Source organism: Halichoerus grypus, chromosome 8 (genome assembly GCF_964656455.1).
Source record: "Halichoerus grypus chromosome 8, mHalGry1.hap1.1, whole genome shotgun sequence".
Taxonomy (NCBI): domain Eukaryota; kingdom Metazoa; phylum Chordata; class Mammalia; order Carnivora; family Phocidae; genus Halichoerus; species Halichoerus grypus.
Genome location: NC_135719.1, coordinates 108765410 through 108793115, shown reverse-complemented (window position 1 = coordinate 108793115; position 27706 = coordinate 108765410). Strand labels below are relative to the sequence as shown.

The window sequence follows — 27706 nt, the reverse complement described above, 5'->3', positions numbered from 1 at the left end:
ATGCTGAATAAATGACAGAGATAGTCTTTTTTAGAAGTTTTATAGAGAATGAAATGGGTTGCTAAGTTCTTTAACTCTCACTACTTCAATTTTATTGTTTCCAGGACTAGTGTAATATGTGGCACTTACAAGACACCCTATATATTTAAGCCTAATTAATTCTGTAAATGAGAGTATTGGGCTAAAAGATTTCTTCTGGATTTATCATGTTTGTGATTCTAAAGGAAAGTGAGAGAAAAGAATTAGATAAAAGTGTTATAGGATTTTGTTTTTGTTTTTGAGATGATGTGATCCATGCATGTTTGAAGGTCAGAGGAAATGGGCTGGTAGTTGAAGGGGAGAAAGTAAAGAGCAACATCTCTTAGGAGTTGGAAGGAAATGAAAATGAAATGAATAGAATGAAAGAGGATGGCTTTTCAAGGAGTAACTAGACATTTTTTTGTCTGGGAAGCAGTTATGTTATGACTCCTAAGTCATCTCCTTGCCTCTTCTCTTGCCCTCTCAAATGCTCTATTCCTTGACCAAAATCTCAAATCAAAGTCTAACCTTTTCAGTATGCTATTAAAATATCTGGTTTATTTTCCATTTGCAAAGGACTAGAAGTGAGAGTGAGCCTGGTGTGTTCCGGAGAAAGCAAGTAGGCAAGCATGGCTAGAGAAGAATGAATAAGGGGTAGCTCCCATCCCTGGAGCCCTCAGGGGACATCATAAGGACTTTGGCTTTTACTCTGAGTGAAATGAGAAGCCATTAAGGGATTAATAGATGTTTATGTAAATTTGATTTATGTCTTAGAAGCATCACTTTGGCTGCTGTGTTGTGAGTAGATTGTAGGGTGGCAAGCATGGCCTCAGGAAAACCCAAGTGGGAGACTATTGCAATAATTTAGTTGATGGCTGATCGAAGTGGTAGCATTAAAGATAGCTGGTTGCATTCTGGATATACTTAGAAGATTGGACCAATAGGATTTCCTAATGGATTGGATGTAGGGTTGATAAAGAAGAGTCAGGATGACTCCAAGGTTTTCGGCAGCACCACTCAGGACATAGTCTTGCCCCAAAAGTTGAGCTTGAGTCTAATCAAAACCTTAGATATAATTTCCAGTTTGTAGAAAACATGAAGGCTAGAGGAATGAATAAAAAACGTGAGAAAGCAGACAAACAAATGTACAGTACAGGACATTCTGTAGGACAACTGACTAGCTTTTTTCAGTAGGACCACAGCACGAGAAGTAGGGTGCCAATTGTGTTACAAATGAATACAGGTGTGACAAAGTATTGACGTTTCTGGGAGGACGTGGGTTGGTCAGAGATCTCTCTCTGGCTGGTTGTGTTTGGTCATAAGCAAATCTCTCTGTTTGTTCCAGTGTGGTATGTAAATATTATCTTTTACGTGTGTCACAACATGAGAAAGATTGAAATACTGGCATGGAAGGGAAGAAAGCCTAAGAATTGAGAAGCCCGGGTATTGGAGGGGTCATCAAGATTTGTACAATGATAGTGATGGAGACAGTGACAGTGAGCTGGGAGCTAACGCCTTCAAGGGACGAGAGGAAACCTGGAGGGTCTATAGACGACAAACTGGGATACTGGATAGTGTGATCTGATGACATGGAATGTAAAGGTGGGATCTTTTAGTGATGAGGAGGGAATCACTGGGAAGCAGCGATGAGGACACCTCTCCTCTTTAGGTCCAGCGATAGCACCATTGTGAGAGAAAAAAAAGTCAACCATGGGAGAGGTTGGGGAGACTGTCTTCAGGGAGAGCCAGGTTTCAGTTAGATCAACAGATGAAGAGAACATTTAGAGAAGAAGTTGAGGATACAGAGGTTTTGTTAGTTAACCATTTCAGCACCTGTGCTTTTGCATGTTCTGTTTTCTGGCTTATTTTTTTTTTTTAACAACTTTATTGAGGTGTAATTTACATGGCATAAAAAATCTACCCATTTTAAGTACATACTTCTTTTTTTAGTAAATTTACTTAGTTGGGCAGTTATCCTCCTGAATTATTTTTAACCCTTTCCCAGCGGGTAAACATAGACTCATTCTTCAGAACTTTTTTCAGGTATTCTCTTTTCTGAGGAGCCTTTCCTGATCTTCCCACATGGAGATTTATTCTGATTCTCTATTGTGTGCATTCTCCTATTTGTTTCATACTAAACCAGACTGAAACTGTTCATTTCTCCAGGATGCTGTGAGCCCTTCAAGGGCAGAAATTCTCTTATTCCTACTGCCTAAGCATGTCTTGCACATAGCTCCTCATACTTCCCAAAACCAGTTAAAACAAACAGTATGTAGGTGGAAACCTAAGTTGAACTAAAGAAACTGACTGGTAGCCCTAATATTGGGGTATTTGTTAACCTAAAACTTAGTGGCTTAAAACAATAAACATTTATTATTTCACACAATTGTTGTGGGGCAGGAATTTGGGTGCAGCTTAAGTGGATGGTTCTGGAGGTTGCAGTCAAGATGTCGTCTGGGGATGCATCTGCAGACTTGACTCAGACTGGATGATCTGCTTCCAAGATGACTCATTCACATGACTGGCAAGTTGATGTCGGCTTTTGGCAGGAGGCCTTAGAACCTTGTCATGTAGACACCTTTATAGGGCCAATCGAGTCCCCATAAGATTTTACAAGGCCACTGGCTTCCATCAGAGCAAGTGACCCAAGAGGGGGCAAGGCAAATGCTTTAGTGCCTTTAATGACCTAGTCTTGGGAGTCACACTCCATCATTTCTCAGTCCTTTGTTGGTTATCCAGGTCAGCCCTATTGAGTGTGGGCAGGGATGACACATGGGCATCATTGCCAGGAGGTGAGAATCATTGGTGTCAGCTTGGAGGTTGGCTCTCATACAAGCTGATTAATTCAAAAGTGAAGTAATACATGCTTAGTGTGTAGCAAGCAGTTAATAAATATTTGAAAAGACAAAGGCAAAAGAAATACAAATTTTAAAAGAATAGGGGTTGAAATAACTTGTGGCTAGAGTGCTAAGGAATTAACAAAAGTTACTGAAAGCATTTCTCAACAGCAGTTGAAGTTAGAAGTTAAGACATTTGCCTAACTTTTTTTCTGAAATGTATTATGTACTGTGGGTTTTTTCTGCCTAGGGTCAACGAAAACTGTTCTAGGTGATCAACGAAAGCAAATGCTCCAAAAATACAAAGAAGAAAAGCAGCTTCAGAAATTGAAAGAGCAGAGAGAGAAAACTAAACGAGGAGTATTTAAAGTGGGTCTTTATAGACCTGATATGCCTTGTTTTCTATTATCAAACCAGACTACTATGAAAGCTGAGCCAAAAAAGGTAAATTTACTATCCTAATTTGATATAGAGGAATAGTTCTTTTAACTGGAATTTTCTTTAAGAGATTAAATAACTAGAATAACCACTTCCCCTAACTCTCTTTATTAATTTAACTAGTTGGTAGGAGATGGGAATGACATAATAGTAACTCAGAAGATGAAAATCGGGTCTCTTGATGTAGTTTATAGTTCTTGAGATAGGAAAACAGTGGGCAGAAGTCAGGTTCCAGTGATTGACTGAGGAGGACTGGTCTGAGTGGCTAGAGTACTGAAACCCAGCATAGAAGGATGGGTGATCTAAAGAAAATGGTCAGTGAGTCAAGAAGGATGAAGTTTGAACCGGGGCAGTGGGATTTGTAACTTAGTCACTGGTGATTTGCTATTTTAAGATGTGTATAAAAGATCTTAGACTGTGTACTCATTCCTGATTTAATACAAATTGAATAATATAAAGGCTTATTGAATACTGCCTATTTTTCTGGGCGTCACGCATCTCATTGATTTATTTAAACAGATCTTTGATTATTTGATTACTATTTGTGTATGACCTTAGGATAAGGTGGAAGGGACCCAAAATTAATACAATAGTGTTCAGGTGGAATGATATAGATAAATATATTCTTTTTTTTTTTTTTTTTAAAGATTTTATTTATTTATTTGAGAGAGAGAGTGAGAGAGAAAGAGCACAAGAGGGGGGAGCGGGAGAGGGAGAAGCAGACTCCCTGCTGAGCAGGGAGCCCGATGCGGGACTCGATCCCGGGACTCCAGGATCATGACCTGAGCCGAAGGCAGTCGCTTAACCAACTGAGCCACCCAGGCGCCCCAGATAAATATATTCTATATATTAGAGGAGGGAGAGATTATTTATGTTTGGAGGAACATCAAAGAAGACCTCTTAGAAGGGGTTAGATTTAAGCTGGCTTTTTGAGATAGGATACCAATCATTGGTCTAAACTGTAGACAACTATTTAAAAATATATGTAGGGGAAACAAATGGACAAAGGAAAAGAGAGAGAGAGACAAACAAATGAAGAAACAGACTCTTACCTCTAGAGAACAAACTGGTAGTGACCAGAGGAGAGGTGGGTGAGGGAAGGGGGTCAAACAGGTGATGGGGATTAAGGAGCACACTTGTCATGATGAGCACAGGATGATGTATGGAATTGTTGAATCACTATATTATATACCTGAAACTAATATAACACAGTATGTTAACTATGCTGGAAATAAAATTAAAAACTTAAACAAATATTTATATTATAGTGTGTGTAGGGGGAACAAGAGACCCATCAAGGTGTTAAGTAATAAGATTTGCCAATAATTGTTTTTTATTTTATTTAGATGGCCACTGTTGAATTCTGGTGGCCTTGCAATCTAGAGAAAAGCCTAATTTCTTTAGCACTGGATTTTCCCTGAGATTTGGAGAAGAAAATGACTTCTCATCTAGGGGAAAAATCTGATTATGTCTAAGACATTTTACATAGTTGATAAATATCTTGCCACTTTTTTTTTTTTAAACATTTTATTTATTGGGCGCCTGGGTGGCTCAGTCGTTAAGTGGCTGCCTTCGGCTCAGGTCATGATCCCAGAGTCCTGGGATCGAGTCCCACATTGGGCTCCCTGCTCAGTGGGAAGCCTGCTTCTCCCTCTCCCACTCCCCCTGCTTGTGTTCCTGCTCTCACTGTCTCTGTCAAATAAATAAATAAAATCTTTAAAAAAAAAAAAAAAAAAAGATTAAAAAAAATTTTTATTTATTTATTTATTTATTTGAGAGAGAGAGAGAGAGAGAAACAGCATGAGAGGGGAGAGGGCAGAGGGAGAAGCAGGCTCCCCACTGAACCAGGAGCCCGATGCGGGACTCAATCCCAGGACTCTGGAATCATGACCTGAGCCGAAGGCAGTTGCTTAACCAACTGAGCCACCCAGGAGCCCCATCTTGCCACTTTTTAATGAGCCTTTCTCATGCTAGATTTTTTCCACATTTTGTGACCAAGTCTCCATTTTCTTATTGACTGTGGAGAAATGCATAATCATGAGACTTGAAGGTAAACTGTCAAAGCTGGGAGAGTAAGCTGTACAGTATCTTTTCATTAAACAGAAAACAAAAGATCCTAAAACTCTAGTCTGTTCATCTACCCCCTTCTAAATATGTCCAGCTAATCATATTAATGAGGATTCAAATAACTGGAAAATATGGCTTGAAATTTCTTCTTCCAGCTCACTGAGAAGTAAGTTTTGAAGCTATTAATTTAAATGTAATTTAAGTCAAGCCAGAAGCAGAAAAAATAGGAATTCAAATTGGCAAGTATCTTTTTGCCATAAATGATCAAGGATAAAATTTAACTTTAAAATGGAAACTTTATTTCATAAAGAGACATGAAATTAAACTTGTGCCAGTTCATTTTTTTTTAACTTTGTTTTCTTTGACTGTTTTAAGGCTGTTCCATCTTCTGTACGGATTACAAGGTCAAAGGCCAAAGACCAAATGGAGCAGACTAAGGTATAGTTGACAGTTAGTAGGTAATTGTTACTAAGATGACAAATTGTACTTTTTTTCTCAGAGTAAATTAGTTTTTAATCTAATACCAGTTTTAAGTGTGGTGATTAATTTGCTAGAGTTAATAGTACCAAAATCAATATTATTGGTATGGTGACATAAAACCATCTTGGCTACTAAGGAAATACTTAAAATATCTTTGCCTGACATCCCTTGTGAGATGTATGCTAAACCTTGTGTCACACTCTTTTGTTTACTGGGCTTCTGTTACGCATTCCATGTCATCATAAAATGTAGATAGGGATATAAAGCACATAGGGTGAGTGTTATAAATTTATGGGTCTTCAAAACACCATATGATTAAAATTATTAGGAAGATTACTAAAATAAAGTGATGTGGGCAAGGAAGAAAATAGCACTTGAAGTGAAAACAAGCCTGGAATGTTTAAGGATTCTCAGAAGATTATAGTCAGCTATTTTTAATAGCTTAAGTTATTAGCATTTTCTAAAGTCTAGGATTCTAAAGCTGTGAGGAAGTTTATATAATGGAAAACTTTTTTCTTCATCTCATTTTATTTGGGGAAGTAGATTTTTTTGCCGGGTCATTTACAATAGTCAGATTTCAGATGAGGGGTCAATTTACAGAAAAAAAATGTGGCAGTAAGGAGGGCACGTATTGCATGGAGCACTGGGTGTTATACACAAACAATGAGTCATGAACACTACATCAAAAACTAATGATGTAATGTATGGTGATTAACATAACATAATAATAAAAAAAGTGGCAATTTGAGTGCTTGCTTTGGCAGCACATATACTAAAATTGGAATGATCCAGAGAAGGTTAGCATGGCCCCTGCACAAGGATGACGCACAAATTCATGAAGTGTTCCATATCCGCCCCCCCCCCCACCGCCCTCCCTGCCACTGCCTCAGCTTTATGTTGTGTTTGTAGTTCTGTTTCCCCTCATTTATCCATTGCTATTTTTGTGATGTGTCCCCCCTCCCCCACCATCTCCGCCTTTTGTAAGTGGCTCCTGGGGGATGGGATCTGCTCAATCCTTCTCTCCCTCTTACGCCACTCCACTTTGGAAGAAAGTGGGGGTGGCAGAGATAAGGTGGTGGGTGGTCTTTGTATGGTTGAATTAATAAAATGACTTGAAAACTAATCCCCCCCCAAAAAAGTGGCAATTTGATTCATTATGCAATTAAATCACATAACACCTAATCTTTTAAATAGATGAATAACGGGAGTGATGTTCGAGCAATCCGACCTGGTCAGAGACAAACTTCTGAAAGAAAAGTGTCGGACAAAGAGAAAAAAGGTAGGAATTTAACAGTTATTTTATTATATATCTTATTATAAGCTCTGATGTTGCCACAACAGTAATAATTACAAAAAGCGTTTGATTATTTTTTCCCACAGTTGTACAGCCTGTAATGACCACATCGGTGAGAATGACTCGATCAGCCTCTCAAGCAGCAAAGCAGATTGCCAGAACAGTCTCCTCTACTACAACAGGAAAGCCAGACACAAGAGCTACCAATGGTAAGAACTATTTCTGACCAGTGACTGATCTAGAATGTTTTGGTCTTTGAGGTTTTTGTGTTCAGTTTTAAAAATCATCATGTAGGATTCTTAATAAGAGGCGAGGAAATAGGAGATTCCAGTTCCTAAGGTAGGTTCCATGCCTCAGCACCCACACACAGTGGATGCTCAAAGGTGGAAGTACCTGAATTGGTGTTAGCAGCGCTTCAAAGAGAAAAATTAATGGCCCAAATAAATTACAGCCCATCCATTTGGCAACATATAATGTAAACATTGGAGAACAGTGTTGTGAAAGAACATGATATATTAAGTGGGCAAAGAATAACAGATGAAATTCTGACCAGTATGATCACAATCCTAAAATATGTATGTGAATATGTGAACCTAGGATAAAACTGGAAAAACATACCCTAAAGTGACAACCGTGATTTTTATTGAGTAATGTAATCTTGGGTTCTTTTTTAAAATATTGTGGTTTTTGTGCTTTTCTTTATTTTCCTAATTTTCTATAACAAATACGTATTTGATAGTCAGAGGCAAGGTGTTAACCTTGGTTTTGTTTTGAAAACAGATGGCCTATACTTGGCAGGAAGTTTCATCTATTTTTATCTCGTTTTATAATATGACTCTTAATCAAAAAATCCTTTAAGATATACATTCCTTTTGTTGCCTTTTTTCCTTTTCCAAATTACCTAGTACTTTATTTTTTTTTTTTTTTTTTTAAGATTTTTTTTTTTTATTTATTTATTTGAGAGAGAGAGAATGAGAGAGAGCGAGTACATGAGAGGGGGGAGGGTCAGAGGGAGAAGCAGACTCCCTGCCGAGCAGGGGGCCCGATGCGGGACTCGATCCAGGGACTCCAGGATCATGACCTGAGCCGAAGGCAGTCGCTTAACCAACTGAGCCACCCAGGCGCCCCAAATTACCTAGTACTTTAAAAGCAGCATTTTCCATCTAGTCAGAATGGTTGTCTTTTTTCACTTTTATTTTAGATAATGAAACAGAAAGAAAGGCACCAAATCAAGGAAGACCTGCCAAAAAGATAGAAACAAAACCTGACAAGGTAAACATCTGTTTATTTCTAGATACTTTGAAAATCTCATTGCTATTTTCATAAAGTTGAAATTAAGCATACAGAACTGCTTCAAGAGGGTTAAGCTACATGTGTGTTAAAACGTCTTGAGCCATAAGGAAGCATCAAAAGGATTTATTGTTGTTGTCTTTCAGGTATTACATCCTCAGAGCTTTATAGCTAGAGAAAGCATAATTTGGTTAATGGGAGATAGAGAAATACAGGAACACAGCTGACAGAAACCTTCACATGGAAATTCACTAAGCTATAAGATGGAGTAGGGTGAAATGTTTTGACTTTGGATTCATTAGGCATGAATTTGAATATTGTCTCTGCTTCCGATTAGCTAGATAACCTTGGGCAAGTTATGAGTTTGTTTTCCCATCTCTAACATGCAATACTTACATAAAGTAGTTTTGTTTTCTTTTTTTTTTTGTAAAGATTTTATTTATTTATTTGACAGAGACACAGCGAGAGGGAACACAAGCAGGGGGAGTGGGAGAGGGAGAAGCAGGCTTCCCGCTGAGCGGGGAGCCCAATGCGGGGCTTGATCCCAGGACCCTGGGATCATGACCTGAGCTGAAGGCAGACGCTTAACAACTGAGCCACCCAGGCGCCCCTTACATAAAGTAGTTCTAAGAATGAAATAACCTAGGGGCAGCTGGGTGGCACAGTTGGTTAAGCATCCGACTCTTGGTTTCAGCTCAGGTCAGGATCTCAGGGTCCTGGGATTGAGTCCCGCATCAGATTCCACGTTCAGCATGGAGTCTGCTTGAGATTCTCTCTCTCCCTCTGCCCACCCCCATGCTGTCTCTCTTTCTCTCAAATAAATAAATAAAATCTTTTAAAAATTTCTTTTTAATTTCTTTTTTTAAAGATTTAATTTATTTATTTGTCAGAGAGAGCACAAGCAGGCTGAGGGAGAAGCAGGCTCCCTGCTGAGCAAGGAGTCCAATGTGGGACTCAATCCCAGGACCCTGGGATCATGACCTGAGCTGAAGGCAGACGCTTAACAGACTGAGCCACCCAGGCGTCCCATGAAATAACCTAAATTTCTGATAGCATCTAGCACAGAGCCTAGTAGAGTCTTCAAAAAAGAGCCACCAATTTGAGGGCCCAATTCCTTGGCTTATGATCCACATTACAATTCCTTAACCTTAAAAATAAAAGTTCTGCCGGAATGTAAGAAACCTGGCTAAATTCTTACAAGAATCAAACCTAGCTCCTCCAAGGAAGGCAGTATAGGACGAATTCTTCACAAGCAAGCAGCTGGATCTCATAGTTCTTCCCTTAAGATTGATTGCCTCCTTATGGGTTAACCTAGGTTTTTACTTTCACTGCCATGTTGGCCTCAGGGACAATGTCACCCTTAAATTCTTGTCCAGGTTGAAATACTCTGGTCTCTGTTTACAAATTGTTGAAAATCAGAAACGTAGAAACTTCTAAAAATTATGTTTAAATGAGTGCATGAAATGGATGAGGGGGGTCAAAAGGTACAAACTTCCAGTTACAAAATAAATAAGTCCTGGGGATGTACTATATCCCATAATGACTGTAGTTAATAATTCTGTATTGCATGTTTAAAAGTTGCTAAGAGAGTAGATCTTAAAGGTTCTCATCACAAGAAAAAAAATTCTATTAACTATGTATGGCGAAGGTTGTTAACTAGACTTATCCTGATCATTTCACAATATATACAAATATTGAATCATATTATATACTTTTTTCTTTTTAAATATTTTATTTATTTATTTGACAGAGAGAGAGAGAGAGAGCAAGAGTGGGAACACAAGCAGGGGGAGCGGGAGAGGGAAAAGCAGGCTTCCCGCTGAGCAGGGAGCCCGATGCGGGGCTCGATCCCAGGACCCTGGGATCATGACCTGAGCCAAAGGCAGACGCTTAACGACTGAGCCACCCAGGCGCCCCTCATATTATATACTTATAACTAATATAATGTTATATGTTAATTATATCTCAAGTGAAGAAAAAACAAGTAATTAAATTGACTTGAAAAAGAAAATATGCTTCACATTTTATATGGTTCATCTAATTGTGGAACATTGAAAAATAGTTTTGCTCATATGACAAGGTTATTTATAATAATCCTAGATTATTTACAAAAAGGATTTGGTTCTTGACAATAGTCATTTAAGAAACATTGGATTTCTGATTCTGAAACTATTGTAATTATCAGCATAATCTAAGTAAAAAGAGGTCTGTATTTGTTAGATGAGTAAATTTTTCCACCTCAGTTTTCCTATATTTTAATTTGTTGTGACACCTAAAACCTGTTATTTATTCCTATAATGAGGATTGGTTCTCTCTCTTTCTGGATCATAGCAATGGTTTAGTGTAGCTGGTCTTCTGATTCCTTATATACATTTCATTGTATTTGTTTTTGTCTCTTTAAATTATGTTTGTGCAACATATATCTCAGCTTTCACATTTTCAGTCCTGTAAAAATTGTTCAAATATATACCCAGAAGAGGAATTCTCACTCTATTCTGTTTACTCACAACTAGGTTGTTTCTTTTAAAGTCAATAGTGAAGAAAATACTTTGGATTCACAAACCAGTGCAACAAATGGAATGGATCCAGATGGAGTCTTACAAAAAACGGAGAACTTACCTAAGACAAATATTGCAAAAATGAAAGGGAAGAATTCCTTCGCACCTCAGGATTTTGTGTTTCAGCCCCTGGATGGTCTGAAGACCTATCAAGTAACACCTATGACTCCCAGAAGTGCCAATGCTTTCTTGACACCCAGTTATACCTGGACCCCTTTAAAAACAGAAGTGTAAGAATGTAATGTTAATAATGAATTTCTTGCGAAGATGGGTAACAAATGCCTTTCTTAGATTTAGTCTGCGCTTTTCAAAAGTTCTTATTTAAATAGTTAATTATATATCATGAAAATTTGGTTTTTAAAAAAAGTTCTTCAGAAGGCTACAATAATCAATTTGACAGTTTTGATATTTCCTATGCATTGTTACTAATATTATTTTCACAATACAATTTGTTTTATTGCTTTTAATAAGTGACTTTGTTATAACACTTAGAAATAAATTTTTAGAAAGAAGTAATTGCTATAATACTGTAGCTCAGACATGGGTTTTTGTTTGTTTGTGTTTTTTTGCTTAGAAAAATTACCTCTAAAGGCAAAAATGATTAACTTGCAAAGTGGAGGCTGGGGGCAGGTAGTGGGGATCATTTGGAATCTTTAAAAGGCAAGATTGTTTTGCAGACTAGCTGTTGGCAAACTGCTCAGCAGCGGCAAGACTCTTAAGTGTTTCATTAAGAGATTTTCAAAATCTTTAGACCTCATTACAGTTAGTAAAGATGGACATCCCCACTATATAGGTGTTTAAATTTTTCTGCCCTGGAATAGATATATTGTTTTTAAAATGAACATATTTCTGGGGCACCTGGCTGGCTCACTCAGAAGAGCGTGCAACTCTGAATCTTGGGGTCATGAGTTCAAACCCCACATTGGGTGTAGAGATTAAACAAACTTAAAAAAAAATTATACATTTCTATTTTTATTCCTGGTTTTTTAAAGCAATGTAATTTTGAAATCCTTCAATTAGATGTATAGGATTCATGCTTCATGAAGTTTATTTTTGCTATTGTTTTTAGTGATAAGACTCAAGAAGTGACAGAAGAAATTTTGGCTCAAAAATATAAAACTTACTCTGCAAAGACAGTACATCAAGATTCAGATAAACTACAATGTCCTTTGGGTTCTCTAACAGTTTCGAATAAAGGTATGGTATTTTAATTAAATTTTTACTTGCTTTCTGGATTGTGATTTATCAGAGATTTGTTTAGAGCCCCACAGGGTCAGAAGAGATGGGAAACGTGGGGAAAGACATCTGGACAGAGAGTTGGAATGAGGAAAGCAGACTGAAGAAAGGGGGGAAATAAATATAAATTTGAAGAGATGAAATTATTGAGACATTTTAGAAGAGATGTAAATGAAATCATTGAAGCAGAAATAAAATGTTAAAATTTAACAACAAAAGAATGGAAGGATTTTTAAAATTTGTCTTTTGTAGGGGATGTCATTTAAAAAATTGCTGCTTTGAAATTTATATGTGGTGTTTTCTTTGTAGAATATGTCTTAAATAAAGATGAGACTACTAAAATTTCAAATGGCCTTACAATAAAAGAAGTCCCATCACTTGAAATAAATGAAGATCAGATATCTCAGCCCCACCATGATGTGCCATATTTCAGGTTTGTCCATTTGTTCCTAGTGTAAGACTTTAGGCAAGCACAGCCTAAATAATTACAGAGAATCTGTAAGGCTCTATCACTGTAATTTCATACTTACAGTTTTTAGCTTCAACTTACTCTTGAGAGTTGGGTTGGTCTTAGTTCCATGGTCAATAACAGAGAACTAATAACAGAGAAGTAAGGAACATCTGATTCTGTAAAGTCTAAGACTGGAAGAAATTGGAAATATTAGTGTGAAAAGTGGGCTCTTGGCATTAACGATTTGCATAAGTTTTAGGTGTAGAAAGAGGGACACAGGGTATCAACTTGTATTTGTGGATTTTAATGAATCACAGTTCATAAAATCAGCATCAACTCTGAAAAATTAACATTGTGACCTTCTTTTATACCTTCCTAATGTTACGTGTGTCATAATGCTAATACTTAGGTATTAGTATGAGAAACATTTGTAAAACTGAAACGTATGTCCTAATTTTAGAAATATTCTTCAGTCAGAAACTGAGAAATTAACTTCACACTGCCTTGAGTGGGACAGGAAGCTTGAATTGGACATTCCAGATGATGGTGAGGGAACATTTATATTTTTTTGTTTTAGTTTTGGTTTTTTAAATATGGTTATATTTATCCAAAACAATGATCTAGGGTTGTCTAACTGAATTGGTTACATTGTTATTCAAAGCAGCAAGAATTTTTCATATCTCAACATACGTTTGCTGCTATCTCTGTACTAAAATGGACATGATTTAAAAGATATAAGTAATTAAAAAAAAAAAAAGATATAAGTAATTAGAATATTGATTGTTATTGCTGAAAATTAGACATTTGCCCATTATTAGATTGATATAACTATGAGTGACATCTGTAACTGGTATTGTCTAATTAAACAAAAATATTTTTCTGAATGAAAGTTACCTAAATCAGTATGGAGCAGATTTTCAGGGAAGTTCCTTAATCTTACTTATTTGGGGAAGCTGTTTAGAAAAAAAAATCATTTGTGTTTTATCAGTGTGAAGCGTTTCATAGATACTGATGTGTGATGGGTTGTTTGTGGTTGAATTCTTATTAAACACAAGGAAAGGTATAGTGCTGTTGATTGTGCAGAAGTATGTATGAGAATGAATATTGCTAATTTTTAGCATGAATTGAAGCAGATAGTGAATGCTCAGTATTTGTAAAACAAAGTTTTGTAGTGATATTTTTTGTTTCACTAAGGTAAGAATTTGATTCTGTAAGCCCGAGGTATTTACGGTGAGGTCTTCTTATCATCTGGTGGGCTGGCAATAAAGGTCCAGTTTTGTCCTTTAACTTTTAAAAACCTCATATTTCCTTTAGCTAAAGATCTTATTCGCACAGCAGTTGGGCAAACAAGACTCCTCATGAAAGAAAGGTTCAAGCAGTTTGAAGGACTGGTGGACAATTGTGAATATAAACGAGGTGAAAAGGAGACTACCTGTACAGATCTGGATGGATTTTGGGATATGGTTAGTTTTCAGGTATGTGATCAAGCATTTTTAGTGTATTAACTCCGAGTAGGTCTTTTTGAAAAGGAGGTTAGCAAAAATAAAATGGGGGTAATGGGAGCTGCTTTTTAGGTACCTGTAATATTAAATGAGATATTAGATATTATTAAATGAAATATTAAAGATATTATCTTTATAAACTGTAAAGCACTGTCTAAATTTTAAAGATTTATTTATTTATTTGAGAGAGAAAGAGAGCATGAGCAAGGTGGGGAGGGGTAGAGGGCAAGAGAATCTCAAGCGGACTCCCCACTGAGCATGGAGCCTGTCATGGGGCTCAGTTTCATAACCCTGAGATCATGACCTGAGCCAAAACCAAGAGCTGGACACTTAACCAACTGAGCCACCATCACACCCCAGCACTGTCTAAATTTTATAATTGATGTCCACCTCTTCTCCATGTTGTCAGGATCATTTCTATATGGTTTGGAAATTGAGATTATATTCAACTGTTGCATAGACTATGATGACTCTACATTTGAGAAAAATGAGCAAATTTAGTCTTTACTAGTTCAGATCATCTAGCAATTGTTGAGTTCTTAATGTGTGCCAGGCATTGTACCAGGAGTTGAAAAATAAAGCACATTCTCTCTCCCAGAGAAGTTTGTAGCTTATTAGCAAGTCAGACACAACATATAATTTCACTCTAATGTACAAAGTGCTATGATAGTGGGAATCACTAGGAAGATCAGGAAAGGTATGGGAGGAGATGACACTTTCTAGCTTTTTGATCTTATTTTAGAGATGAACATATAAAATACTATTTCAGGAACTAGTAGCCAATAATCATTAGACATTTGATAAAAGCTTCAAACCTGGGGGGAGAAAATAAGTCAAAGCAACCCAGGAAGAAAGCTTTTTTGGAAGGAGGAAATGAGGATAATAAAGGAGAAAAGAACTTTTAAATGCAAGTGTTAATATTCTCAAAGAGACCAGACATTTCATCTGCCAAATAAGAACAGCTATTAAAAAAAGAACATTCCAAGAACAACAAAAATTACTCTTTGAAGTTAAAAACTATTAGAGCAGAAATGTAAGATTCAATAGAAAGATGGAATATGAAGTTAAGATACTCCATAAAATGGGAGAGATGTAAAATAAGAGAGACTGCATAAGAAATAGATAAGAAGATTAAGTGGACCAGTCTACAAAATATAATATCCAAATAATAGGAATTCCAGAAAAAGAGAATAGAAAAAATAGCAGAGAGGAAATGATCAATTAAATAGTTTAAAATTTTCCCCAGAATTGGAGGACCTGAATTCCAGATTGAAGGAGCCCATTGAGTGCCTAGCACTGTGAATCAGAGTAGACCCACACCAATGCACATTATTAAATATGATTGTACAACTTTAGGGATGAAGAGAAAAATCTAGAAACTTCCAGGGAGGAAAAAAAACAAGTTTTTTTTTAAAAAAAATTTTTATTGTTATGTTAATCACCATCATTAGTTTTTGATATAGTGTTCCATGATTCATTGTTTGTGTATAACACCCAGTGCTCCATGCAGAACGTGCCCTCTTTAATACCCATCACCAGGCTAACCTATCCTCCCACCCGAAAAAAAACAAGTTTTATACAAAGCGTCAAGAATCAAAATAGCCTTGGATTTCTCAACAGAAACACTGAAAGCTGAGAGAAAAATGCCCTCAAACCTCTGAGGGAAAATAACTTCCAACCTGGAGTTTTGTACCCAGCCAATCACATGTGAGGGTGAAAAGGCACTTTTTAGACACCCAACATCTCAAATTTTACCTCCCATGTTCCCTTTCTTAGGAAACCAAGTGAGAATGTATCTCACAAAAATGAGGGAGTAAACCAAGAAGCAGGAGGAGGTGGGATTGATCCCCAGATGGGGGCTAAGGGAATGGGGCTGAGGTGAGTTGAGGTGTGCGGTTAGGAAGCAGTAGTTGAGGTTGGAGCAGGAGGATACAGGGCTCTGTGAGATTGGTCTCTGTGAAGCTGACCTAAATATAATACCTGATTTGTTTGCTTTTTAAATTGTGTTAAGAGGAGGTTTAATAGACTTGAGAGGTGAATTGATGATAGATACATAGAAGCTAAGCAAATAAAAAGCAAAAATGATGAATCAGTAGAGAAAAAGTGAAGGAAACATCATAATGTCCAATGCTGTACAGCCCAGATGTGAATTGTGTTTAGGTAGTCATGATGATGTGTTGCTTTATGACCAGTTTTTATATATTTACCAGTTTTCATAGTGAGTTGGTTCGCTACCATCCTTCAATAGTGACCAATTAGTTTTGTGTTTTTTAGTGTTATTAATGGATAGATTTGAAGGTTTTTGATGTGTTTGTATTGTTTACATTTATCATCTATTGATGATCATTTCCCAACTTTGGCTGTTGGGAGACTTTTCAAGTTGGCTGCTGGGACCTCTTTTTTTTTTTCTTTAAGAGCTGTTTTGAGGTTTAATCTAATATAAAATTTACCAGTTCTAAATGCACAATTCAGTGAGTTTCAGTAAATTGACAGAGTTGTTCAACCAGTGCCACAATCCAAATGTACAGTATTTTCAGCATAAAAAGATCTTCTTGCCTATGTGCAAGTCAATCCCCATTCCCACTCCCAACCCCAAGCAACTCACTCTTTGTGGATTTGCCTTTTCTGGACATTTCATATTAAATAGAATAATACAATATATAGCCTTTTTTTTTTTTTTTTTAATATATAGCCTTTCGTATGTGGCTTCTTTCATGTAGCGTGATGTTTCCGAAGTTCCTCCCTGTTGTAACATCTATCTGTACTTTGTTGCTTTTCATTGCTGAGTAGTATTTCGTTGTATAAATACATCACTCTCTAGTCATCAGCGGAGGGACACTTGGATTGTTTTCACTTTGGTGATGATGAATAATCTTCTGTGAATATTCACATACAAATCTTAGGGTGGACATTTGTTTTCATTTCTCTTCGGGTAGGTATCTAGATATTGCTGGGACATATAGTAAATTTACATTTAGCTTTTTAAGAAACTGCCAAGCTATTTTCCAAAGTGATTATATGACATTTTACTTTCCCATCAACACGTATGAGTTTTCCTAGCACTCCCTATCCTCACCAGTATTTGCTATTGTCTAGGAGAGACATCCTAGTGGGTGCAAAGTATTTGTCATAGTTTTGATTTGCGTTTCTCTAATGAATAATGATGTTAATGATCTTTTCATGTGTTTATTAGCCATTTGTATGTCTTCTTTGGTGAAATTTCTATTTAAATCTTTTGGTCATTTTTAAATTGGGTTTGTCTTTTTTTATTGAGTTGTAACTGTTCTTTATTCTGGATTCTTTATTCTGTCTTTTATCAGAAGTATTTGCAAATATTTTTTCTCTAGTTTGTGGCTTAATTTTCTTAATGGTGTCTTTTGAAGTGTAAATGTTTTTAATTTTGATGGTGTTCAATTTATCAATTTTTTTCTTCTATATTGTGATTTTTGGCATCATGTCTAAGAACTCTTTTTGCCTAATGTCAGCTCACAAAGATTTTCCTATTTTTTCTTCTAAAAGTATTGCAGTTTTAGTTCCACAGTTAGGTGTCTGATTCATTTGGAATTCATTTTTGTGTATGATATAGTTAAAGAGTCTAAGTTCATCTTTTTTCTTGTGGATATCCAATTTCCCAGCACTGTTGAAGACTATTTAGTTTCCTCATTGAATTGCATTGAAACATTTGTTGAACATCAGTTGGTCATAAGTGTAATCCTGAGTCTTTCTGGAATTTACATTTTTTCAGGAGAGAAATTGAGAGTACATATGTGTACAAATGAATAGTAGGGGAATGTGAAGCATGTTTGCTAAACTGTTGACAGTGGTTACTTCTTTGGAGGAGATTGGAAATACCAGACGGATGAGGATCATACACTGACATCAATGACTCCATCTTTGGCCCTCCATCTTGTTCGTGCCCTCGCGATGACCTCCCCCCGGGCTACGTGTTCCAGCCCCTGGAGGTTAATGTCAGCCCCAACTGGAATGAGGGAAGCTTGTTCTGATCTTCCCTAAAGTGGCGCACAGAAGGCACCACTTCAGATATCTAGTAGAGATGAGGATCATACCAGAAGGATAAGGATCAGACATTCTCATCCTGCTAGTAGATATATTACTTGAATCTTTTAAAATGACATTGTGTCAAGAGAATGAGAAGGCAAGCCACAGACTGAGAGAAAGCATTTGCAAAAGACACTGTGTTTAAAAAAAAAAAAAAAGACATATTGTGCTCTGTGTTCACATTGTATAATTTAGGAAACAAAAACATCTAGAATATCTCCTACATTTTATTTATTTATTTTTTAAAAGATTTTTTTTAAAATTTATTTATTTGACAGAGAGAGACACAGCGAGAGAGGGAACACAAGCAGGGGGAGTGGGAGAGGGAGAAGCAGGCTTCCCACCGAGCAGGGAGCCCGATGCGGGGCTCGATAGGCGCCCCTATCTCCGACATTTTAATGGTCAAAAATAGATTAGGAGCATTCTTCATATTTGACCTTCTTTATGTAGATTGTGGAAGCTTGTAAAATCAAAAATAACAGTGAGCAATTTTACCGTAAGAATTCTTTTTTTGGGGGGACGCCTGGGTGGCTCAAATGGTTGAGCGTCTGCCTTCGGCTGAGGTCATGATCCCTGAGTCCTGGGATCAAGCCCCGCATTGGCTCCCTGCTCCATGGGGAGCCTGCTTCTCCCTCTGCCTGCCACTCCCCCTGCTTGTGCTCTCTCTCTGTCAAATAAATAAATAAAATCCTTAAAAAAAAAAAAAAGAATTCTTGATTTGAATACTAAATTGAGAATGACTTAGTCTAATTTATATGCCACCAGTCCAAGTCACCATTCTCAATTTTTATTGAAGCTTAAATTCATTAGCTTTTCATTTTAATAAGGTTAACTTTAATCTGATAAACTTGTGCTTTATTTATTAACAGATAGAAGATGTAAACCAAAAATTCAACAATTTGACCAAACTTGAGGAATCTGGATGGCAGAACAATAATAATATAAGCAAAAAAGTTGTTCGGGTAAGTTTGTGGTTTTATATCCAAATTTCTAATACAGACTCTTCTACTTTAACCAATTTTTATTTTTAAGCTTTAAAAATATTTAGCTTCACATCTTTCATCTTTTTACAAATAAAGTTCCATATATTACTTACAATGTCCTGATTGCCTTTGAAGAAAGAATAGGAAATGGTCAAAACTAAATTTAGTGTTATTTCTGGAAGGAGGAGGGGCTGTAATTGAATTGAGACACCTAGCGGGCTTCTAAGTTACTAAACAGTGGGTATCTGCATGTTTGTTTTATACTTCAAACTGTGCATCTCCATTTTGTTGTAATTATAATAGTAGTACTACATAATTTATATAATGCGTAGTCTGTGCCAAGTTCTGTTCCATGTTTTTACTTGTATAAACTCATTTAATCATCACAACAATCCTGTGAAGTGGGTTCTGTTCTCCCCATTTTACAGTTGAGGAAACTGACATCCAGAAATCACTTGCCAAAGGGGGAGCTGGCTTTCAAGGCCAGACTTCCTCATTCCAGAATCTGTGTTCTTAATCAGTACGCTCTGCCACCTCTCTGTTTTATATACTCTTTTGAGTGATTTATTTCAAAATGAAAGAATTGAATAGCAGAGAGGAACAATCTCCCTTTAGAACATCTGTCTTCTTCCCTATGCTTTATCTTATAAATTTTCTTATTTTCTCTGTAAAATTTGCTTTATTAACATGATAAGATTCCATTCTTGTCTGTTTGTTTCTAGTAATATTTTGAACTCAGAAGTTTTTGGTCAGATGAATGCTTCTCAAACCACCTTACAGTGTTGCCAGTTTTTCTTTATATTTTAGAAAAATACCTTTGGTTGTAGAATCAGATTTCTAAATTTGTGCTTTATTCTTATGTAATCCAAGTAAGATCTGTTTTAAATCCTATCGTAGGAGTTTAAGATGATAGAATATTAAAAGAACCTATTACAGCGTCATTTTGTGACGAAATTAAATGAATGGATTTCAGATCTATTAAACAGTGAAGAATGCTGGAACATTTTGAAGCCACTGTGGGTATTTCTTATTGAGTACCTGGTCCTGGAAACATAGTATCATCAGTGCTGCAGATAATGGCTGTCAGTACGGCGTTCGGTCAGAGCCTTGTAATTCCGTCCCTTATCACCAGGTGTCTCTCTCTCCTCTTACTTTATTCTACAGGCTATTGTTAAGATTACGGAACAAATAAACTAAAACTATTACCTATACTTTGATACCCTTACCTCTGACCTCTTATTCATTGATCTCTCATTCCATCAGTTAGCCTTGTTTTCTCCTTTCCCCTCTCTTTTCCATCAGTTTTTAGACATGTTTAGGGGTCTTATCTTTGTTTCCATTAGAGAAAAAAACAACTTGTGATGTTCCCAACTCCCAATCACAGACAAGCTTCCAGAGAAAGTTGTCTATACTCTGTTGCTACTATTTTGGTTCTTGCTTATCTCTCCAACTCACTGCAATTCAGCTTCACCCCTCTCTTTGCCTCTAGAACAGTTATCACCAAGGGTATTGATTCTCTAGTTGCTGAATTATTAGATACTTATAAAATCCAATCCCTCTGCAGGATTAAACATGGCTGAGTCCCTCCTTCTTAAAATTATATTCTGATTTTCCTCCTGCCTCTGTGCCCATTCTTCAGTCATGTTTGCAGTTTGTTTTTCCATTTATCCCTTATATGTTTGTGATATTCACATTCCTACCTCAACTCTATTTTTTCCTTCCACATTCTCCCTGTGCAGTCTTACCCATCCTGTGATGAGTCCCAAATCTGTATTTCAAACCACACTTACTGCTAAGCTCTAGGTTTACATATCCTGACTCCATGTACCTTAAAATCAGTATGTCCCAAACTGAAGTCATCTGCACACACATCACTGTTTCTGTCTCAGAGAATGGTATTGGCATCTCACTAGGTGTCCAAGGTAGAAACCTGGCTATCTTCTTTAGTCCTTTCTCTGTTTCACCATCTCTACCCCACACACATCCAATAGATTGCTAAGTCCTCTCAATTTGCCCCCTTAAATATCTCTTGAAGCCTTTCTTGTTTTTCCATTTTTCCTCCTTAATCTAACTGCTGTCATCTTTTTCCAGTATCAGTGCAGTAGTCTCCTTCCTAACTGGCTTGTAACCCTCCAGTCGCTTCTCTGGGCTGTAGACAGAATGACTTTTCTGAATCACAAAGCTGATAATGTTAATCTCCTGATTAAAAATCATCTATAAGCTCTATTCCTTTGTCCTCTGTATAAATGTAGAAATGGTTACCTGCAAGGGATTTTATAATCTAGCTGTTGCTTACCTCCTCCCAGCTCCTCTGCAATTTCTTTCGCTTCCGGCTTTGCAAATACACTGTTCTCTGCACCCAGTCCTTTCCTCACTCCATCTTGTAGCTTGGCTAACAGTGATTCCAGCTCAGGGGCTACCTCCTGTCAGCCTTTCTCGATAACTCTGAAGATTGATTTAGGTGATAGCCTTATGTTCTCTCATAGCCGTCTGATTTTGTCTGTATCATGACATTTATTAGTGTCTATATCTAGCCCTTCCGTAAGCTGTGAAGTCCTCGAGGGCAGGGGCTTTGTCCTTTACCTTTTGGCCCCCAGCATTTTTAGCACATACGAGGAATCTGATTAGTGTATGATGAATGTGTTAAATATTTTTTGTATGCCTTGTTTTTCTTGTAAGATGATAACGAGTAGCTTTAATACATGTCATAATTTCTCTTTGCAGAAGAAAGTGGTCTCAGGGGTAGCAAGTAAGCCCAAACAGGATGATGGTGGAAGAATTGCAGCTAGAAATCGCCTCGCGGCCATAAAAAATGCAATGAGAGAGAGGATGAAGCAGGAAGAAACTGCGGAGGCAGCGACCTCTGTAATGCCAAAGGAAGTTGATAAAATAGTGTTTGATGCTGGATTTTTCAGAATCGAAAGTCCTGTTAAATCCTTCTCAGGTTAGTTTTTCTGCTAAGACTCCTTGAGAGAAATATTTGGGTTGGATGGGAGCTTGTATAAGAGGTCAAAAATAGTTTTCATATGAAGACCTACAAACTCTCTGAGTCTGGAAAATAGACTACATGCTCACTCACATACAAGGCATGTGTGGATGTGTATGATTAGATTACTTTAAGTGTGCTGTATCCTCTAAAATGGCTCTTATATTTTCTAAGCGATTTCACGTCTGTTATTACCACTTAACCCCATAATACTGTGAGGTACGTCACAGGGTCCCAAGAGGTAAGGCACATGATGGAAGCATGAGAAGTTAGGTGGTTTTCTTCAGGTTAGTTAGTTGGATTGGAATTTAAGATGCAAAGCATCTCAGGCATCAAACCCTCGCCCTTCTTTAGTTGTGCTTTAAAATGAAGCTTATGGAAAGTGGAGTTTGGTTTAATTTTCATTTGTATTTAAAACGTCTGCTCAGATTTTATGAGACACAGTAAATGTACTAATTTCCTGATTTAAAAATATTCCAGTGAAACCAGCTTTTAATACTTCAAGAAACCATTCTTCTTATGATTTTCTTTCTTTTTTAAAGATTTTATTTATTCATTTGAGAGAGAATGAGATAGAGAGAGCATGAGAGGGGGGAGGGTCAGAGGGAGAAGCAGACTCCCTGCTGAGCAGGGAGCCTGATGCGGGACTCGATCCCGGGACTCCAGGATCATGACCTGAGCCAAAGGCAGTCGCTTAACCAACTGAGCCACCCAGGCGCCCCTCTTCTTATGATTTTCTAACTGATTTCTAACTCTGATCTTCTTATGATTTTTCTTTTTTTTTTAAAGATTATATTTATTTGACACAGAGAGACACAGCGAGAGAGGGAACACAAGCAGGGGGAGTGGGAGAGGGAGAAGCACGCTTCCTGCGGAGCAGGGAGCCTGATGCAGGGCTCGATCCCAGGACCCTGGGATCATGACCTGAGCCAAAGGCAGATACTTAACAACTGAGCCACCCAGGCGCCCTCTTAATGATTTTTCAATAGCTATTTGTCATAGGTTGTCTTTATTAGATTGAATTTCTATATATAGATGAAAATTATTTATTTATAAGCCATGTGATGAGAGGTCATAGCTGAAGTAATCTCTTCTGTAAATCTCGGTGGACGCTTCTATCAGTGCTTTAAGTGCTAGATGTTTGTTTTCAAGGAGAAAGGGGCCAAGTCCTCTTCAGGTACCTATCAGCTGAACGAATATTTTTTCCCTATTATTTAACTGTGTCCACGGGGAAATTTTCTGAACATAAACTTGAGCTGCTATCCAGTATTTACATTAAAATGTAAATTTATCACCTCAACTATATTATAACCTTCCTGTCAGTTTAGCTATCACGTCTGGTGTGGTCTGGTTTGTATCCTTTACTCTAAGCAGCTGCTTTTCCTAGGAACCCAGGAATTGCCTCCTGCTAGTAACATGGCTCCTTGCTGCTAACTTCCCAAGGAACTCATTGCCGCTATTCTTTCATGTACCCGACTTGGCCTTTAGGACTGGGGAGATTAAGGTTTATGGCCCAAATCTATCTTGTTAAAACTGAGTTTTAGTTCCAGAGCATATGGTTTGTATGAGGCTTGTTACAGAGCAGAAGTCCCCCAAGAAGCCCCTCTCACCCCATTTGTCACTCCCTAGAGGCAACCACTTCTTTTTTTTTAAGATTTTATTTATTTATTTATTTATTTATTTGATAGAGACACAGCGAGAGAGGGAACACAAGAGGGAGAAGCAGGCTTCCCGCCAAGCAGGGAGTCCAATGCGGGGCTCGATCCTAGGACCCTGGGATCACGACCTGAGCCGAAGGCAGATGCCCAATGACTGAGCCACCCAGGCACCCCTACTTTTCTTTTTTTTTTTTTTTTAAGGTTTTATTTATTTGTCAGAGAGAGAGAGAGTACACAAGCAGGGGGAGTGGCAGGCAGAGAGGGAGAAGCAGGCTCCCTGCTGTGCAGGGAGCCTGGATGCAGGACTCCATCCCAGGACCCCGGGATCATGACCTGAGCCGAAGGCAGACGCTTACCGACTGAGCCACCCAGGCGCCCCAACCACTTTTAGTTCTTAGAGGAGTCTTGGAGTCTTGAGATGTTCAACTGTGTAGATTTTTTTTTTTTTCTCAGGTTGTATAGATTTTTGTGTATGTGTGAATTGTTCCTTGGATTTACTCTCCTTAGTTGGCCCTCTCTATCTTTTCAGAAACATCTATTTTATTTTTTTCCTGGTAAATAGACTATTTTTATAATTTTTCCTGTACTTGTTTTTTACTTCCTTATTTCCTCAACTTTCATGTTGGCTCTCATGGTTGTTGTTTTTATTTTTGTTTTGCTCTCATGGTTTAAATTCCCAAGAGCTCTTTCTCATTCTTGGAATGTTCCATTTTATAACATTCTGTACTAGTTTGGTAAGTGCACTGTCTTACCTTTCTGAGGATGTTAATGATAGCTTTTATGTTTTCTTTCCCCTGTACAGTCAGTATTTGTTCCAAGAAACTTTCATTTGTTTGGTTTTGGTTTCCATCTCTTGTATTGGAGGCTTTCCTTGGGTGTCTGGTGATCATTCACTGCCTGCTTGTGGTTAAGAACAGGTCTCTGCCCAGCAGCATGTGGGTAATGGGGACTTTACTATGGGGTGATTTAGTTGTGCCATAGTGCTAGGAATCTATACATCACTATATTTAATTCTTTTTTTTAATTTTATTTTATTATGTTATGTTAATCACCATACTTTACAACATTAGTTTTTGATGTAGTGTTCCATGATTCATTGTTTGCGTATAACACCCAGTGCTCCATTCAATACGTGCCCTCTTTAATACCCATCACCAGGCTATTTAATTCTTTTCTTATGGGCTAGTCAGGTTCCCCAGAAAAGATTCGTCCAGTCTGCTGCCTGGAGAATATAATTCTGGCTGTCAGCCTTTCAGGAGCCAGGTGGGAGGGAAAAAACTAAGTGTCTCAACAGTTTGTTTGTGATCCCCTTTTTTCCATATAGTACCAATCTCTCAACCTTACCTGGTATCCCTTAAGCCAGGGACCTTCTCTTTCACCTTTTCATGAAATAAACTTCTCTAGATTTCTGGTTTGGGTGGTGGTTGGAGGGTGGGGGTGGTGGTGGTGGCATGTTGACAGTCACCTACCTGTGCAAAATGAGGAAAGGGCTCCATTTGTTCTTTAAACTGACTTTGAACTGATCTTCCTGTTTTTAGCTCCCTTTTCATCTCTGCTTCCAGACATACTTGAGGACACCAATTCTTTTGAAGGATGCTGTGGTATAAATCGGGTTAATTCTCCTCTTTCCTAACTGGTGACTGGTGGCTTAGAAATTATTTTCTGGGGTCTACTAAATATTATCCCACTCACTCATCTACATTACAACTTCCAAAATTCTCTGTTTATTATTGTCTCTTTTTTTAGTTCCCTTTGTCCAAATTTAAAAAGCTGAGTAGGAGCGCCTGGGTGGTTCAGTCAGTTAAGTGTCTGCCTTCGGCTCAGGTCATTATCTCAGGGTCCCAGGATTGAGCCCCATGTCGAGCTCCCTGCTCAGAGGGGACTCTGCTTCTCCCTCTGCCCCACCCCCTCCGGCTAGTGTGCACGCACTCTCTCTCTCTCTCAAATAAGTAAATAAAATCTTTAAAAAAAATTAAAAGCTGCTGAGTAAAAATAGGGGGGCACTCTTTGTCCTTGTAACGTTCTGCCTTTTAAGATGATCTCTTTTACTGCTTATAGTAGTGGGATGTTAAGAGGAAACAGAATCTAATGTGTGTGTTCAATACTATCTTGAACTGAAAGTCCCAGGCATTTTTCTTTAAAAAACATATTATGGAAGAAGCTAGCTGGTAGGGTAATAGGAAGAACTTGCACTGTCTTCCTGGATATAATGAAAAGTGAATGAAAGAACTTTTTGATATTGAGATGATTTCTCTCATCTTCTAGGAGTTTCTATCTCTTCTGAACGTCTTTCTCAAAGACTTAGGACACCTAAGTCTGTCAGCAAAGCTGTGTCTGAGAGCAGGGCTGAGATGGACCATCTAAGACAAACTATGTCATCACAGAATCCTGATCCTCAAAGTACCAAAAGTGAGCATGTTGATAAGGAGACTTTGCTTTCAACTATTCCTAAAAACAGGTATTTCTTTCATGTGTTGTTATTAAGAGTGTAACACATGCTGGGGTGCTTGGGTGGCTAAGTGTCCAACTCTTGGTTTAGACTCAGGTCATGATCCCACGGGTACTGCGCTCAGTAGAGAGTCCGCTTGAGGATTCTCCCCCTCTGCCCACTCATACATGTGCACAGACACGTGTACTCTCTCTTTCTCTCTAAAAATAAGTAATTAAGTCTTTAAAAAAGAAGCATAACAGATGCTGACATTAAATATCATTTCGGATTGTTAGCCTGGTAAAATATGCAAGACCTATATTTTTAATTAGATTTCACAATGACCCTGTAATGTGTAAGAAATGCTTCTATTTTCTAAATGAGAGAATTAAGGCTTACAATTTCAGATTGATTATTGGTTATATTTAGGTGTGCAAAGTAAATTCTCCAGAACTAAGAAGAAAAGAAACAATACAATGTTGTTTGGTGCTAAACACAATACAACTTTGGTGCTTGGCAGGTCTGAATTCAAAACCAGTTCTATGGCATACTAGCTGTGAAACTTTGGGACTTTAATTAACTCACTTAGCTTCAGGTTCATCATTTACGAAACAGCAGTGCCAATACTTCCCTACAGGGTTCTTGAGAGGTAGGCACTTTTGTACCAGCCTCTATTGAAAATGCCTTGAGATTGCTATCTTGCATAAATAAGGGAGAGCTCATGTGTACTGAAGAATTATGCACTAGACGTGGTTCTAGGTTATGAACAGGTATTATCTCATTTCATCTTCAAAACAACCCTGTGAGGTACTAGATGCCCATTTTTCAAGTGAGAAGACTTGAAAAGTTAGTGACTTACCCATTTTCAGCTTATAATTGGTAAAACTGGATGCTGCCTCTATTCTTTCTGCTGCAGAGGACTGCCTCTGCACAAATGCACCAGAATTATCTATACAGTCCTTGTTCCTGGAACATAAATGTACCAGAAATCTGATAGGAAAAAGATACTTTAAGGTAAGTAGAAAATAAAATTGTAGTCTGGAGCCAAGAGAGGACTATTGGTTTTATTATTAATCTGGAGATGGGATAGCATTGAATACTCCGTCATTATAGCAAAGAAGGTTGTCAAAAAAAATAAAAGAACACTTTATGAATTGAAATAGAGGAAACAAATGAAAGTTTATGCTCTTAAATATTTCATGGAACAAATTTTAAAATTTCAAATTTTTAGTATAAACCAAGGTATATTTAGCCTTTGTGAGAACTAAATATTTTAGATATTCTAGAAATATCTGGATGATAAAATACCAATTTATTGTCATTTCTTAAATGCAAGTTGCTTTACTTTATATATATCCTCTAGTTTATTATCTTGTGCTAAGAAGATCCGTAATTATATTTAAAAGATATTATAAGTATTC

General features: G+C 37.5%; 1 protein-coding gene and 1 non-coding gene across 2 annotated transcripts in view; both read left to right on the top strand.

Moving 5' to 3' along the window:
• Positions 1–27706, top strand: part of DLGAP5 (DLG associated protein 5) — a 35415-nt gene that overhangs the window by 2582 nt on the left and 5127 nt on the right. The window contains exons 3-15 of the mRNA XM_036113898.2: positions 3106–3299; positions 5736–5798; positions 7035–7119; positions 7221–7343; positions 8336–8406; positions 10938–11212; positions 12052–12179; positions 12528–12651; positions 13130–13215; positions 13984–14144; positions 19100–19192; positions 21938–22157; positions 26123–26315. Of these exons, the coding sequence (XP_035969791.1) occupies positions 3106–3299; positions 5736–5798; positions 7035–7119; positions 7221–7343; positions 8336–8406; positions 10938–11212; positions 12052–12179; positions 12528–12651; positions 13130–13215; positions 13984–14144; positions 19100–19192; positions 21938–22157; positions 26123–26315 (1816 nt within the window). The remainder of the gene's footprint in view (positions 1–3105; positions 3300–5735; positions 5799–7034; positions 7120–7220; positions 7344–8335; positions 8407–10937; positions 11213–12051; positions 12180–12527; positions 12652–13129; positions 13216–13983; positions 14145–19099; positions 19193–21937; positions 22158–26122; positions 26316–27706) is intronic.
• LOC118549491 (U6 spliceosomal RNA) lies at positions 6589–6695 on the top strand. Its single transcript, XR_004924119.1, has one exon. It is a non-coding gene; the product is annotated as a U6 spliceosomal RNA (small nuclear RNA).